Source organism: Phyllobates terribilis, unplaced genomic scaffold, assembly GCF_046119375.1.
Source record: "Phyllobates terribilis strain yellow unplaced genomic scaffold, ASM4611937v1 Scaffold_11__3_contigs__length_659146591, whole genome shotgun sequence".
Taxonomy (NCBI): Eukaryota; Metazoa; Chordata; class Amphibia; order Anura; family Dendrobatidae; genus Phyllobates; species Phyllobates terribilis.
Window position 1 is genome coordinate 279,394,395 of NW_027362771.1, and position 16,092 is coordinate 279,410,486.

Below are 16,092 nucleotides of genomic sequence, written 5' to 3' on the forward strand. Positions count from 1 at the left end.
TCTTTAACCTAGCCTGTTCTCACCTTCCTGACCAGGCCAATTTTTTTTTAATTCTGACCACTGTCACTTTATGAGGTTATAACTTTGGAATGCTTAAACATATCCCAGTGATTCTGCTATTTTTATTTTTTATTTTTTCCTTCTCATGACGTGGTGGGCATCATTTTATTGGTAAATTTTGATCGATATAATTTGCGTTTATTTATTAAAGTATTGAAAATATGACATTTGAAATTTTTTCAATTTTCAAACTTTTGCATTTTTATGCCTTTTAAACAAGTTAGTTATACCACACAAAATAGGACATTTACCACATGTCTACTTTACTGGAATAGAGTGTGAATGCAGTGTCACATTTGAAGAGCCCCTGACATGCCAAAAACAGCAGAAACTCCCCCAATTGACCCTGTTTTGGAAGCTACATCTCTTGTGGAATTTATCTAGGGGTGTAGTGACGTGGAAGCCCCCTATATTTCCATTAACAGATGACGGACCTGAGTGGGATCTTGCTTTTTTTGTGGATTGAGTTGAAGGTTTTATTGGGGGCATTTTAGATAACATTTTGGATTAGGTTTATCCTGTGCTCTACACTGAGCAGTTACGTTGGGGTTTCCATCTAAATCTCCAAATGGCGTGATTCAGATGAAGTCCCCCCGAGGGATCCATTTCCTATACATAGGCAGCAGAGTTACTCTAGACTCCGTCTGGCCTCTGTTCAGCGGTGTCCTTTTCAGACCTACACGAAACTGTGGTCGACTCCACTTTTATGCAGCTTAAAAAGACGGACACCGCTGGTGAATAGGCGAGACGGGGTCCATGGTGCCTCAATTTGCCTCATTACAGGGAATATTCCGCCGGTGGTTACGTCTGAATCATGTATTTCATAGATTTACACAGAAACCGCGGTGTAAGTGCTCAGCGCAGAGCGCAGAATAAATTTGAGACGAGCCTTACTGCAGTCTTTGGGAGGCAGAATGAACAGAGCAATAGTAGGTCAAGAATTGGTTTTATTTATTTGCTACGACATTCCTGATGTGGTATAAGTAATTAGATGACTTTATTCTTCGGGTCGGAGTGATTCCAGATTCATATTGTTTTTTTTATGTTTTACTGCTGTCACATACTAAGGCTGCGTGCCCACTATGCGTTTTTCAAGCGTTTTGCCGCGGAATTTCCACAGCGAAAACGCTTAAAAAACGCTTGGTAATACGTGTCCCATGGTCCCCAATTACAATCCGCATGTGCTGTGCACATGCTGCGGAAATTTCCGCTGCGGATTATCATTGCAGAAAAATCCGCAGCATGTCCATTAATTTTGCGGACACGAAGAGTAATTGCCGCCATTGAATCGCTTAATATCCGCATGACTACATGTGCACATGAGGATATTAAGCGATTCAATGTGCAGATGGTACCTGGGTCTGGAGAAGAGGAGACTCTCATGCAGACTCGGGTACCATATCACCTGTAAAAAAAAAAAAAAAAAAAAAGAAAATACAAAATATACATTATACCCACCTTCTGATGGCCCCCGGTCTCTTGTATGATGCGTCCTGGCTCCCCGGCGGCTCGCGATAGTGTAAAAGGGTCTTCCATCGCGGCGGTCGCATGACCTGTCACATGACTAAATGACGTAATGAAAGGTCCTTTTACACCACCGCGAGCCGTACAAGAGACCGAACGCACCAGCGAAAAGACCGGGGGCCATTGGAAGGTGAGTATAATGTTTTTTTTGTTTGTTTTTTTTTTACTATTTTTATTCTTTTTTTTTTTTTTTTTTAAACTATTAACTTGGTCACACTATTTAATTCCATGCTGGTTGCATGGATTTATATAGTGTGACCAAGTTGTCAAGCACTTTTCCTAGTGATGCTAAAAGCGCTTGATAACCCGCATGCAAAAACGCTTGACAAACGCTTCTACCTGGCAGGAAAAACGCATGTAAAATCCGCATGCGTTTTTCCTGCCAGGGAGAAGCGGAAAAAATATGCAGCATTTCTGCATCGTGGGCACTTAGCCTAATGCATTTTTTGTCTACAAAAAAAATGTTTTTGCCATATTTTAAGAGCTATAATTTTTCTATATTTCTGCTGGCAGTCATGTGACTGCTTGTTTTTTGCGGGACAAATTGATGTTTTTATTGGTACCATTTCTGGGCACATGACCTTTTTTGATCGCTTTCTATTTAGATTTTTGGGAGGCAGAATGAGCAAAACCCAGCAGTTCAGGAACTGTTTTCTTTTTTTTTTTTTTTTTTTTAAAAATGCCGTTCACCGTGTGATAAGATTGATAAGGCAACTTTAATCTTCGGGTCAGTACTTTTACAGCGGTTCCACATTTTCGATCATTTTTTTATGTTCGCACACCATAAAAACTATTTTATAGAAAAAACAATTGTTTTTGCATCGCTATATTTTAAGAGCTGTAACTTTCTTATTTCTCAGCAGACAGAGCTGTATGGTGGCTTGTTTTTAGCGGGACAAGATGATGTTTTCAGTGATATAAATAAAAATTGTGTTTTGCCTTTTTGAACGCGTTTTATTCGGCGGTATGATGAAAAAAATTGTTTTTTCCCTTTTTTTTTTCTACTGTGTTCACTAAAGGGGTTAACTAGTGTGACCGTTTTGTAGTTGGTCATTCCGGATACAATACCAAATGTGTTTTTGTTTACACATAAATATATGTATTTAATGATGTATTTTTTTTAAACTTCTCAGAAACTTAGAAAAAGACTCAAAGTTTTTGGAGCAGAAACTCCATGTGCACATGGCCTCTTGTTACTAACATGCCAGTTTTTAAATTAACCTCTTGCAAATTGGGTTTAACTCAGTTCAGACTGCCAGTTATGTGTCATAGATTTCCATTAGTTTTTTTACTCTTGGCATGTAGAAAATACAAACTAATGGCAACCACAGAAACTGGAGTGTTAGAAGTTCACATCGCTGAGATCATGACGGATTCCCAGAAACATGGACTTGTTAATGCCATAATTGTCAATTCTTCCCGATCATGTGGGAGGTTCTCAGAAAAGAAGGTTTGACAAATCTCCATGGGGCTGATGAAGCCTCCTGAAACCAGTGCATCCAGGTTTCTTGTGTGTGTGATGCCATGGAGCTCTGTCATTACTGTTCCACGACAATCAGGTGAACAATCAACGGGGCGGCTCGCACCGAGAACTCCCAGATGGCCAGAAGTAAAAGTTGGCAAGTGTGGGTGATGCCCAATACATATGAGGTGTAGGAATATTAAAATCCATGTTAAGGACTAGTGCAAAAGACAGAGCAATCTGACAAAACATTGGATTACATTTGGACCAATGGTGTTCTATACAGTCTTGTACATGTCCGTTATTTTCCTCGGATTGAATTGCAACATGTCTGAGTTGGATCTGATTATCGGATCCCACTCTGCAATGCAAGTCAATGAGTCTGTGGGAAACATCAGATTGCACTTGGATGACATCTGAGTGCAGTCCGATTTATTTTTTTTTTTTTTTCACGGACTGACCAAATGGAGATGATGGAAGCCTTTTTATTCTCCTTCTCCGCATCCGAGAGAAATGGATCACACTATGTTCACACTCTGATCAGAGTGTGATTAAAATAATCAACCCGATTCTCATGAATGAGAGAATATATGCTTGTGTGACCCTAGCCTAAGAAGAATCACTTAAAGCACCACTCCAGCGGTTTTTCTTTCCCCCCCAGTGCTGGAGTGGCGCTTTAAATGCAAGCCCTCTGCCCCTGGTCATATACTCACCCTCCCCCTGTTTTTTGGTGCCGCTCCCTTCCCGCGGCGCCATCTTGTGACAATAGCTTCTGACAGCAAGAAGTCAGAGATTACATCACACGCTCTCAATACAAGTCTGAGACAGAACGAGGCTCTCATAGACTTGTATTGAAAAGTGACCTCCGGCACGCCCCATGAAACACTGCGAGCGGCGGCGAAAACAGATGAAAACGCCAGAAGGTGAATATCAGACAGCAGGGGACTTACAATTAAAGCACCACTCCAGCGATGCAATAAAAAAGTCCTCTGGAGTGGTGCTTTAACAAGAGCCAAAGGAGTTTGACTCATTACCACAAGTAATGTCTGCTGTGTACTAGAAATTTGGGTGGGGCACAGCTAACCTTTGTTACATACTGATATGCTAGAAAGTATCAAGGCAACCCCTTTTAACCATTTAATCAACATGGTTCTGTTTTGTTTCTGGCTAAAATAGTGCTTTCAGCATGCAGGTTTATGATCTCTTGGCTAAAGAGTGGTTTGTATATGGCCGCATATCTTTGTTTCCATCCTATGCAGCCGTACATCTTGAGGAAACAGAGCCAGACGCTGGATAAGTGACCCACTGCAGCATGTAAGCCGGCAGGAGCGATGACTGGCCTGGGTGTGTGATGTAAGGAGCGGCTGGAGCCAGGGGACCCCAGAGATGTGAACAATGCAGGATAGGGACTATTTATCACACTTCGTGACAAACCGTATTATCCTGTGTATGTTACAAGTCACATGCTATGAGATGTTAGAGCCTGCCTATTTCCTCTCCCTGATGGCAGTTCTTGTACCTTTTACTATCTACACTTTACACTATGACATAGAGACATAATTTTCCTCTTTCGCTGCTGCCCGTTTGGCTATTATTTTACTTTAGACCCATACGTTACATCTAGTCACACATTGCCATTATTTAAAAAAAAAAACGAAGATATTTTTTTTTTAAACATACATACATACGTATTAAATAAATATCCAGTGCTGGCTAAGTATGGGGAAATGGCGTCCCCCCATCAGAGATGCAGTTGAGCCTTTTTCATGTGCAGGGTCTGTGTGACATGTAGAAGGTTGTTATGCTGTTTTCAACATATCTGAAACCTTGTGGTTACAATTTCCTTCCTTCAGTTGGGACACTGATCTGTTTGGTAGTATCTTGATAATCTGTACACTAGTTTCCTCTTCCTGTGATACTGCTGGTCTCAATTAAAAAAAAAATGCTTTTAATGTCTCATGTTGTTATTTAATACATAAGAATAAAGCAGTTTTTTTTTTTTCTTTTTGTTTCTGTAATGTTTCATTTCTACTAGTTAGATTGACAATCTAGTGGTGTACATGAGGAGATATGGAGTTACTAGATGCGACCTACCAATAAATAAATGACTAGCAAAGTTACACATTCCTCTTCATACATAACTGCCAGATATCACAGAGTATGCCAATGATTTTGAGCAGAAAATGTAAATTTTTTTTTTTATGCCCAAATGTACATGGGAAAATTCATGTACTTCTTGCCCAATAGATGGACTTTAGCAGCGGGAAGCACAGTGGTATTGTATGATCAAAATGCTGCGATCTCCGGAAGTAAAATAACTTACTGATTGTATAATTTCTATCATCTGGTTGTTGACTTTGCGTAATTATTGGTTTTATTCCCTTTGCTTAGCTATGTATAGTTACATAATCAGCGGTTAGATTTAGTAGAAGTCCAATTTTTAATTATTATATGAATAGCTTTTTCATTTCACACTATGGATTCCCCATTGGACATGATTCCTTAACAGACCGCTTCCCATCTTGTGGTGGTATGAAGGCGGCAGATGCATTTTCCTAGATTTGTGCTCAAATCACAGAGGTCCTAACCACAATATTTCCCCTTTTATCCTGTGTGATGGCAGTATATTTTTATACGCCATATGATCACTACTAGAATGGTGCCATAGGTGCAGCTATGTAGGGGGCACATAAGGGATTTGTTCACTTGGTCTAGGAAAACTGCACTTTTAAATTTTATTTGCCATCTGCACTAATAGAAGAGAGTGGAGGAGGATGATGATGAAATCGCTAAATAATTGTCACGCAAGGTGTGGGAAAGACTTGGTGCAACACAGAGGGAAGAGGGAAAGGGAGCCCAGACACTAGGGGAAGGGGAGACCTCCTAGTCTGGTCTAGTGTCACCCTGTCTCAACTACCATCCCTATATTGGCTCTTCACCAATCGCCGCACGCATGCCTCGCCCTGGCTCTCCCTGGCATATGGCTAAGGCTAGGGAAGAAAGGAGATGAGCACTAGTCGATCTCCACTAAACTCTATAGACAACAAGTGTAGACAAACGGGGGGGGGATTGCTTCGCTTTAGATGACTCCAAACAAATGCGCACACGGCCTCAAGCTCCAGAGAGGACAAAGTACTGCTCTTGCTAAAGCCTCACAAGTAGTGATGAATATCGCCAGCACCTCCCTCTCAGACACACCAGGTATTTATATACCCAGACCAGGGAGCTAATTCGCCAGAGGGAGGTAGCCGCTGGGTCCTTGAGACAGCCAGCCTCTAAGAAGATGTCTGTAATGCCCAAAAGTAGAGATCTCCTGCAACCAACTGCAGGACGACTGTCTGTCACCTCTGACACACCCGTGACAATAATTGTTTCAGTGCCACTGTAAAAGGACTTGAAATGCCGGTCAAGGCCTCATACTGTTTTTGTTTTTACTGAACTCCATGAGAGGTGGAAATTTGTAATCCTGTAATGCAAAACTTTTCTGGGCTGTTACCAAAGCTACAGAAGGGTAGTGAGACTGAGAACGTTGTCCAGGATAAAATATACTATGTATCCCCAAAGGGTCAGGCAACACTTGTCATGTTGGGTATATGGTACAGAAGGAGGAGGAAATCCAAACAAGATGGATTAAGGAGAGTCCAATATATGATTTAGCATTAGTAGCTATGGAAATGATGGTATATCTGTAATATCCAGCGGCATCCCTGCCAGCCTTGCCACAAGACTCTGGGCTGGTGAATACATTTCATAATAAACATGGAAAAGCGATTGCAGAAAAACAGATAAAAATAGAAAGCTAGGAAAACACAAAATGGCATCCATTAGATCACTAATTCTTAGTTTTGCCATTTTTAATAGGGTGGTCAACTTTCTATTGGCCCCCAGAGTGTGTAAAACACAAAAAATAACACTCAGCAGGTACTCCTCTTCCCCCCCCCCCCCCCCTCAAGGTCCAGCGCCGGCCTCCTCCAGTGCTGCGGTCCTGGTGTTCTGACTAGAGGGGTGATGTCACTGAGCTCAGCATCGTGTGCCATCAACTCTACATGAGCACTGACCTCAGCGACTGGCTGACGAGAGCGGTGACGTGATGTTACCGATCTAGTCACAACACCGGGTCCAGTGGCGACGGGAACATGGTTCTGGATCCTGTGGTATTGGGGGAGAACCTGATGAGTTTATTTTATGTACTTTTTCTCTTTGGGAAAGCTTTACTGATTGTGGATATTTCCTTTAGTGTAATGGCGCTGAGGGCTATTCGGCATGGCTACATGTGCTGCTTATCTGAGGGAGGGAGCCATAAGTCCCTCAGCTCTCCCTCTGATTACCACCTCTGTATTCTCATACAATGTGCAGACATAGGAGGGACATACAGTCCTGTATCAGAAGTGATGGAGGAGTTTGGGGAAATTTGTGCCTTGTCCATTGCTTATTCAGTGAGTGCTAGTAACAACCCCACACAGGCAGTGAGACTATTAGAAACCAGCCTATTAGTGGGGAGAGCAGTCTGGGTCTGCACAGGCCCCTACTAGCACTCATTAGATAAGAAGTGGAGACAGCCATGTAAACTCTGTGCTCTCCACTCACTGATATGCCAGCTCCTCTCACTGTCCTGCAATGCTGAAAGCACACCAGGAGGCGGAGCCAGTCACCATTGTGGGGGATGATGTCCCCAGCAAGGAGGAGGAGGCAGCCTTAAAGGGGTAGTCCGAAGGCAAGTGGGGTAGTCATTTTGCCCCTAACTCCCTAATTGATGCTATTTTCTAATATACTTGCTTTAAAAATTCCATAACTACACTATCTGACAGTTTTTTTTTCTCTACTTCTTTTGTGATTCGATTTCAGTATCCCAGTGCATGTTGGGATACTCAAACGAAGCGTCATCCGAGCAGGGATCAGAGGCTGCGGTCACTGTCACAGCCTTTGCCCCCTCCCTGAAATGACGCTCGTTCCAGGGGCGGTGCTGTCCCTGCTGTCTCCCCTGTGTTCTCTGCTTAGATGGATAAATAGTAATAAGCCGTGAACAGAGCGGTGTCACTGTACCTGGCGGTGCAGGAGACTAGCGCCGCCCCCTAGTGACGTCACTGGTCTCTGCTGGGTATTCTGACACAGCTCTGTTCCCAGCTTACTATTCATCTAAGCAGACAACAGAGGAGGGGGAGACACTAGCCGTTAGTGTAGTTAGGAGAGGAAAGTTCTTTAAGTATATTTAAAAAAAACAGCTTGGATTATTGCCTCAGATAGGAAGTTGGGAGCAAAATGACTTTGCCTTCGGACCACCCTTTTAATCTTTTTGTGGCTCGTCCTTCTCCTCCTGCCCTTCGTCTTGCGCCTGGCTGTCTTGCCACTACCGAAACAGACGGCTGCGAGCCACATGTGGATCGCAAGCTATAGGTTGGGGTTCACTGTATTATAGGAATATAAAAATAATTTCTAAAATGTGAATCTAACCTAAGTATTACTCTGAAATACTTTAATATTGTTTGAGTTCATCCTACAACCGAAAGTGTTTCCTCTTCTTTGTTTTTCTTCTTTTTTTTTTTTTTTAAAACCCATTGCTATAGTTTATTTATTTGGTTAATTTAATTTCCTTTGGTTTACACACTTACTGTCATCACAATTGATTTGACTTAAGTAATTGTCGGTGCCTTTCCCCAGTCCCAGTCATTATGTAACTTCCTTTCTGGCTCCCTGTTTGCAGAAGAATGTTCTGAAGTTACTATTACCGATGGACATTCCATAGGACTGATTCATCACAATGAGCTCGTCTCCTGTCTGGATTGTCCTTTGTTTCCAGAAAATAAAAATGCAACCAGCCATCAATTCCTGTAGGAATACGAATGCCTGTATATGAGCATTCCTCATATTTTGTATGGATTTCAAGTCATGAAGCAAAATGAAGGTTGTGTTCATCAGTAGATGTAATGAAGGTCATTCAGATGAGCCTTTTTACTGCCAGAACAAGAGTGTTATGGCGTGTTCCTGATAATTGCTGTGTGTATGCAGGAGATAGCCCAGTTGTGTAGTATACGAATACCTGAACAATGGACAATCTAACGCCAAAGCATAGCAAAGATGTTCAGCAATCTGATACAATGCAGTATTGTAAGTTTTATATCATTTAGACTAACAAACTGCATATGTGTATTACTTGGGTAGGAAGCTGAAACTTTCAATTGACCCTTAAAAAAGGTTGTCTAGGACGTTGATATTATTGACCTTTACTAAGGATAGTTCATCAATATCAGATTGGCGTGTCCAACTAGTCATTCCCACCGATTAAGTATTTTTTTGCAGCGGCCAGAAGTAGAATGTACAGAGCAGAACACCATAGCCCCATATGGTGAATAGTGGTTGCTCTTGGGTGCTGCAGCTCCCATTGTAGTTAATGGCAGCTGAATTGCAGTGCCTTAAAACAGCCACTACAGTGTACAGAGCTATGGTGTTCCGGTTCCTTGCACTGTTTACTTCTGGCCAGCATAAAACCTGCTAACACCTGATCGATGGGGGACTTGACAGGAGTTGGACCCTCCAATCTGATATTGTTGACCTATCCTAAGAATAGTTCATCAATATCAAAGCCCTGAACACTTTTTAAGAGTTGATCAGGGGTGCTGAGTGTTGGACCCCTATCAATCTGACGTTGACCTATCCTAAAGATAGGCCATCAGCATAAAAGTTCTGGAAATTCTCTTTAAAGATAAAGCCTCTGTCGTCATGACCGAATGGGGGATATTTATCAAAACGCAAAGTTATCCAACTTTTTCTTCAGGACATAACGACAAACTTGTGACTATGTCCTGAAGGAGTTGGATAACTTTGAAACACGTAGACATTGCAACCGCCCAATAAATATTGTATTTTATACTCCATCTCCTGAGTCCCTTCATGGGATTCTGCCAGCAGCGCAAGGAAAAACCGCTTCAATTCCGCACAGCATTTCTCTCGGTCTGATAACCCGTGGTCTGCGGCAGCTCGTATATGATTAAAGATTGTTGCAATTGTGTCATAACCAGGTGAGCGAGCACTTCCTATTTTAATTTCTATTAAATCAGATAAAAGCCTATTTGCGCTTTCTTTGCTTCCCAGTCCCTTCTGATTTGTAGGAGTCCAGCTGCACAGGATTTTTGCCAGTTTATTATGAGGATCCCTGGAATCTGTTTCTTAAGCTGTCTGTGCAATATTGTGGTTCATTGCTACCTTCTATTAGGCCCCCTTTGAACCAAACCATATCTAGATGAAAATGCACAATGTTATTAAATAGTGTTTTTCACTTATTTGGATATGGTAATCTATGTATATAAATCCAGCAACATACCCAGCTCCTGTATTTCTTGGGTTATTGCAATACCTGCAATCATAGGTGCCTACGTAACCCGGTGACATTTCCGATATTGCTATAATAAATCTGACAAGGTAGAAGTTGTTTTCCTTAAAAGGTGACAAGTATCTGGGCTGTTTAATAAGTAACCGGCGTCCTGCTATATATAAGCGCCCCAAGCAGCGGAGCCAGCAGCCACATTCCAGTGTTCTTCAGCTTGGCGTCACTTCACGTTGTACAGAAATGCCTGTGCTGCTTTGGTATACACACGAGGCAGGTATGTAGTTACTAGCTTAACAATCGCCGTGATGATATATTTTGGCACCAAGCCGCTCCTATAACATTTGCACAGCGGTGCCCTGGTAAGCTATTTAATGAAAGGGGGATTATAGGGATAATATGGCAAAAGCATAAAGTTCTAGAGAAAAACGCTTGGGGTATGTGCACACAACGGCTTATTATTTAGTTGCATTAATATTAATGGGAAAGGTAGCACTTCACTCTCCTTGAAGCAATCCATTTTACACTAGGAAACTTTCTAAACTGTTGAAAAGTCTTATGACGACTCAAGTTGGAGAAATCCACTGGCCGTGGAGGGGCAGATATTTTTTCTCCTGTAAGCTACCTGTATAATTGACCACCTTTACATCTAATGATTATATTGGTATGAAATATTGCAATATGTAGAGGTTTATGTAAACTGCATATGCCTAAGGCTATGTTCACACATCATGGTTTTCTTTCTGCAGTAAAACCTGATCTTTTGCCAGGAGGTTGTTCAGGATTTTTGTTGCTGTTTACTTGCAGAATGTTGCCTTGTAGACGAGGATCATACTGTTTAACTAATAAAATTGAAATATTTCCTTTTGTAGTGTCTGTTTTTCTTCCAAGAATAACTTATTTTTGTGACATATTTTGCTGTTGTAGGTCACTGTCTGACTGATTCAGAGTTTGGGGATACTTATCAGATCGGGAAGAACATTATGGCTGAACCGGACTACATTGAATCAGATAATGCAGAACTAATAAAACCCCATAAATTAGTAAATCCTGTAAAGGGGTCCAGAAACCACCAGGATCTTCACCGAGAATTATTAATGAACCAAAAAAGGTAATGATTCAAATATGATTAAGCCATAGTGTTTATGGTTATGTTACATAGAAAAACAATAAAAAATCTAATCGTACTGCAATGCTACTCAAGTCCAAGATAAATGACATGGGTGAAAAGTTATATTTAACATAATATCCGGCTACTGTAATGTTATCCCAATGCATTGTAGTCATTTTATCCAAAGCAACAGTCCTACTGAGAATTGAACCATAGCAATGGCCATCAGGCTGCTGAGGATCAGACTTGCTTGACACAATTAATAAAATGCATTGACTCACTCTCTCCCTGTCCAAATGTGGAACCTTTGGGCTGGGGGATAACCAGCAGTCAAAATCCAAGAAGTCTGGTATAGGAAAATATAACCTATCAGTTTTTGTTCTTCATAAAAATCCAACAAGCATCACAAAATGGCTAGAATGTTGCTCACACGTTGCGAATGCAGCTTGCGCTGTTAATCATATAGTACAAAATAGCCAATAGACTAAGAGCGGGTGCTTTGCTCAAAACATGTGAGCAACGTTTTAGCCATTTTGTGATGCTCTTGATATTTATAACACCCTATGACCCTATGCTGAACTTCTTGGATTCTCTTTGAATGTTATTTGACCCAAGACCTTGCCAGAAGATACCTTCAACCATTACAGGGCTTAAAACGTTTATTTGGGCATCTAGTATTGATGACCTAGCCATAATATTATTTATTGATATCAGATCGGTGAGGTCCAACACCCTGGACCTCTCTGATTAGCTGTTATTAGCTCCGGCCTATCTTATTGAATAGGAGCTTATATGCAGTGATCGGCAGTGGTTTCTACACACTGAGCAGTGCTGTGTTGTGCAGCTTTGTTCAATATTTCCAGTTGGTTGGGCTGTTAGGTCAACAATATCAGATCAGGGAGATCCATCTCAAGGATGGGTCATCAATATTAGAGGCCTGGACAACCCGTTTAATGAGATGCCTTGCACATCATATCTGTCCAGCTTCCATTGTCCTTTTTCAGCTGTTTCTAGATGCAGCAGGTCCTTCATGAGTTAAGATTTCATCATCTCTGTTGGATTTACTTTGGTACTAATTCATACAATATTTAATTGTAGAGGTCTCTCGCCTCAGAACAAACCCGAGCTGCAGAAAGTGATGGAAAAAAGGAAAAGGGATCAAGTTATCAAACAGCAAAAAGCAGAAGCCGACCAAAAGAAGTCAGACTTTGAGCTAGAACTTGAGAAGCGGCATCAGAAGCTGGAAGAGGTAAGACTTGCACTTACACAACTTGGAAATCTGAGGGTAAAGAAAGTTGAGGAGCAGTATTTTCAGCAAACTGTCATACTTAATTGCGTACTTATCTATAAGTTATATAATCAATGGAAGCCTGAACTATGACCGTCACTTATTACAACATCAGGTCCATGCATGGCCATCACTCCGATAACTTTTATGGGTCTGTCAAGGTGGTTTTCACATGTACAAATCTGCTCTATTCACAAAGGGTGCTATGGGACCTCCATTTTTGTAAGCAGCAGTGGTATTTTAGCTGTTGGACCCCCATGTATGCATACGATAAATTACATACTATGTTTGTGAAATCCCCTCCAAGGTTTTCATGAAATATATACTTGGATTGTATAATGTGGTTGCTCCATGTGACCCATATACATGGAATTCCATCATACACATTGATGATGGCTTTGAAATGCTTCATAAATATTGTTGCTGCTGAATGAAGAGTTATCATGGTCATTTTAAGGGTTCAAACTTAAATGGTCACCTCTTTTTCAACAAACTTCTGCATAAAACAATTTTACCAGTGAAATATATAATGTATTTTGTTAGAGAAATCTGCAATTCCCCTTTATGAGCAATTTCTCCCCCCCCCCCCAACTACTGAATTCATCATCCCCCTCAAACTGCCTAAAGGGGTTGTCCACCTTTCAGGACTTTTTTTTTTTTCACTGAAATGTTTGTATTTTGAGCTAAAAATAATTTTTGCAATTTTATGTTATTACAAATTTTTCACCGCGTGGCTTCTATATACTCTGTGTTGCACTGTCCTGTCTATTGCTGGCTACAGATTGAGTTCATTGTGTTTTCTGAGCTTTTCTCAACTGATTTGTGACCGCTGACAACATCAAAGTTAAATGTACAGGAATACAAAGAGATTGTAAAACCTGAACAGTGCAAAATTTTTTATGGAACCCAATTGCAAACATGATTTTTAGCCCCAAATAGAAGTTTATATAAGTAAATAAAAAAAAATAAAAAATCCCCAAAAGTGGACAATGCCTTTTTAAGGCCATCTTGGCTACAGCAAGATAGACTGCCAGCACAGTGAGGAGTCAGGTTACACTTCCTATTAAGGAGAAGGGAAGTGACCAGCAGAGGCACACAAGACAGACCGTGCCAAAGTTAGTGATTTAATTTTTTCCAGAGCTGGATTCATATCTACACAGCTTATTGCTTATTCAGAGATAACTGGAAATGGAGAGAGGTGCTGCAGAGGAGAAAACTGGTGAAAAATGTGTAGTACAAGATATAAAATGGCAAAAGTGTTGTCTCTCTTGTACACACACAACAGCTTCTACTGAAAAGTTAACTGAAATAACAAGTACATAATCACATGGGTTAAAGTGTAACACTGTAAATCCTTTTCTTACACCCCCCATCTTGACTGAGTAGCAGATGTAGTCTATCTGCACATGCAGAATAGCCTCACTAGGATGATAACATTTCCTATTTTGTCATTCTCCTTACAGATGGATTTGGAAAAGCATAAGACTGAAGAAGAGCAGGAAAACAAGCCAGAGTTCCTCAAAGTCAAAGGCAACCTTCGTAAAATGAATCAGGAAATATCTAACGCCAACAGTTCTTAGACACGGGGACATGTAGGGCCTTCTAATTCACTGTGGAAATGCATTTTACTGGACTAAAGATGGATCTTTAGTTGGAGGCTTGCCTTAATGGATATTTTTAAAATGAACATTCATCCTTGAAGCTTTTTGGGACCTAACATGGCAGAAACGCCTTCTAATTGGCTGATTAAGACTGTTAATTTCAGATTGTGGATACAGAGCTGTCAGCTGACAAAGTGACCTTTTTATTAAAAAAAAAAAAAATTCTGTTAATGGTTTGGGAATGCAAAGAGCTGCTTTACATGGGTCGAAGTTTTTTCTTTTGCACTCTTTGCATTTTGTTTTTAAGCTAGATTTTGCAGGGTAATGTCTCGTCTTAATGTCTTGAATTAAAATATTTTTTTATGCAAAGGAAAACACCAGAAAACGGTCTGGTATAAGGTTTAAAAAGACAAAAAAAAAAAAAAAACCTGCGCTTTTTCCAACCCATATCCTTAAGTATTCTTGATATCGAGGTAGATCTGCTACACTGGTTTCAAACAGAAGGTGTGGAAGTTAATGGATGCGACTAATGTTACAGTGTATAGAGTGGTGTGTTTTTTACCTTATGATCATTACCTTGAAGAAATAAAGGGCATAATGATTTCTTTTTAAGAATTTTGTGTTTTCCTAGTTTTCTATTTTTATCTGTTTTTCTGCAATCACTTTTTATTTTGCCACTTGGTTGTACTGCAGAACTGTCCAAGATTCCCCTGCCATCCTTTCCCAAAAGGCACCTACTTCAGCACCACTGCTGTTTTTGCCTTTGATAGTCTACTTATAGAGATTCATAAATCTAGACTGAATAAGTAAGGAAGTGTGCTCATACCAAGCAGATCGAGGTTGTGAAGTTGTATTTTAGTTGTTAGATTGAGACAATGTGTGTGCCAATTTTTCATTCCCAAACCCTCATATCTATTATAGTGATCTTGTCACGTGAAAAACGCTATTAACCTGCAGATGTGGGGTTAATCTGCGTGGTTAATAGCATTCTGAACCTGCTCAGCGCTGCCACTTAATGCCCCCTGGCAGTGTTCGGTGTTCAGTCATGGGAGTGGCATTGGCGTGGTTTCAGTTACTGTGTATAGGTTGTTACTCCACCCCCAGCACTGACTGACAGCTTGCTCGTGGTCACGGCCGCCCGTCAGTCAGGGCCGGCTGCGTGGTCACGGCCGCCCGTCAGTCAGGGCTGGCTGCGTGGTCACGGCCGCCCGTCAGTCAGGGCCGGCTGCGTGGTCAACGCCGCCCGTCAGTCAGGGCCGGCTGCGTGGTCACGGCCGTCCGTCAGTCAGGGCCGGCTGCATGGTCACGGCCAACCTTTTCTATGCACAGAACAGTGACTGAACCTGTGACAGGTTCAATTTAAGGCAAGGAAATCATGTTGGGCATCAGGGTTTCCATTTTCTTAAGAATTCATGATGGATATGATGGGTTTGTTTTATAAAGGCCCCATTGATTGATGGGATGGTGGAATAACCTAAAAGCCTGCACTTCTGCTGGAAACAAACCTGCACTCTGATCTGAACACAGCTTAAGGCCTCATTCAGGAGTCACCATTTTTTTTTGCGTACATGAAAAATGGTATCTGCATTTTTCACATTGATAACTAAATGACAAAGCTTCTCCTATCCTTTGCCATGTTGGACACTGATGGCCATCCTTGTGCTGTCTGTGTTTTACAGTCCCTTTGCCTTGTATTGGCGCTTTTCACCCTTGCATGTAAAAAAA

General features: G+C 41.2%; 1 protein-coding gene across 2 annotated transcripts in view; it reads left to right on the forward strand.

Annotated features, from left to right (window-relative positions):
- FAM107B (family with sequence similarity 107 member B) overlaps positions 1-14,982 on the forward strand; it is a 41,748-nt gene extending 26,766 nt beyond the window's left edge. The window contains exons 1-4 of one of the 2 annotated variants that reach the window (XM_073652358.1): positions 10,496-10,644; positions 11,295-11,478; positions 12,577-12,727; positions 14,230-14,982. In XM_073652358.1, the coding sequence (XP_073508459.1) occupies positions 10,611-10,644; positions 11,295-11,478; positions 12,577-12,727; positions 14,230-14,346 (486 nt within the window). In that variant the 5' untranslated portion in view covers positions 10,496-10,610 and the 3' untranslated portion in view covers positions 14,347-14,982. Of the gene's footprint in view, positions 1-10,495; positions 10,645-11,294; positions 11,479-12,576; positions 12,728-14,229 lie in introns of those variants that run through there. The other variant, XM_073652359.1, reaches the window with a different exon arrangement.
- The last annotated feature ends 1,110 nt before the right edge of the window (positions 14,983-16,092 follow it).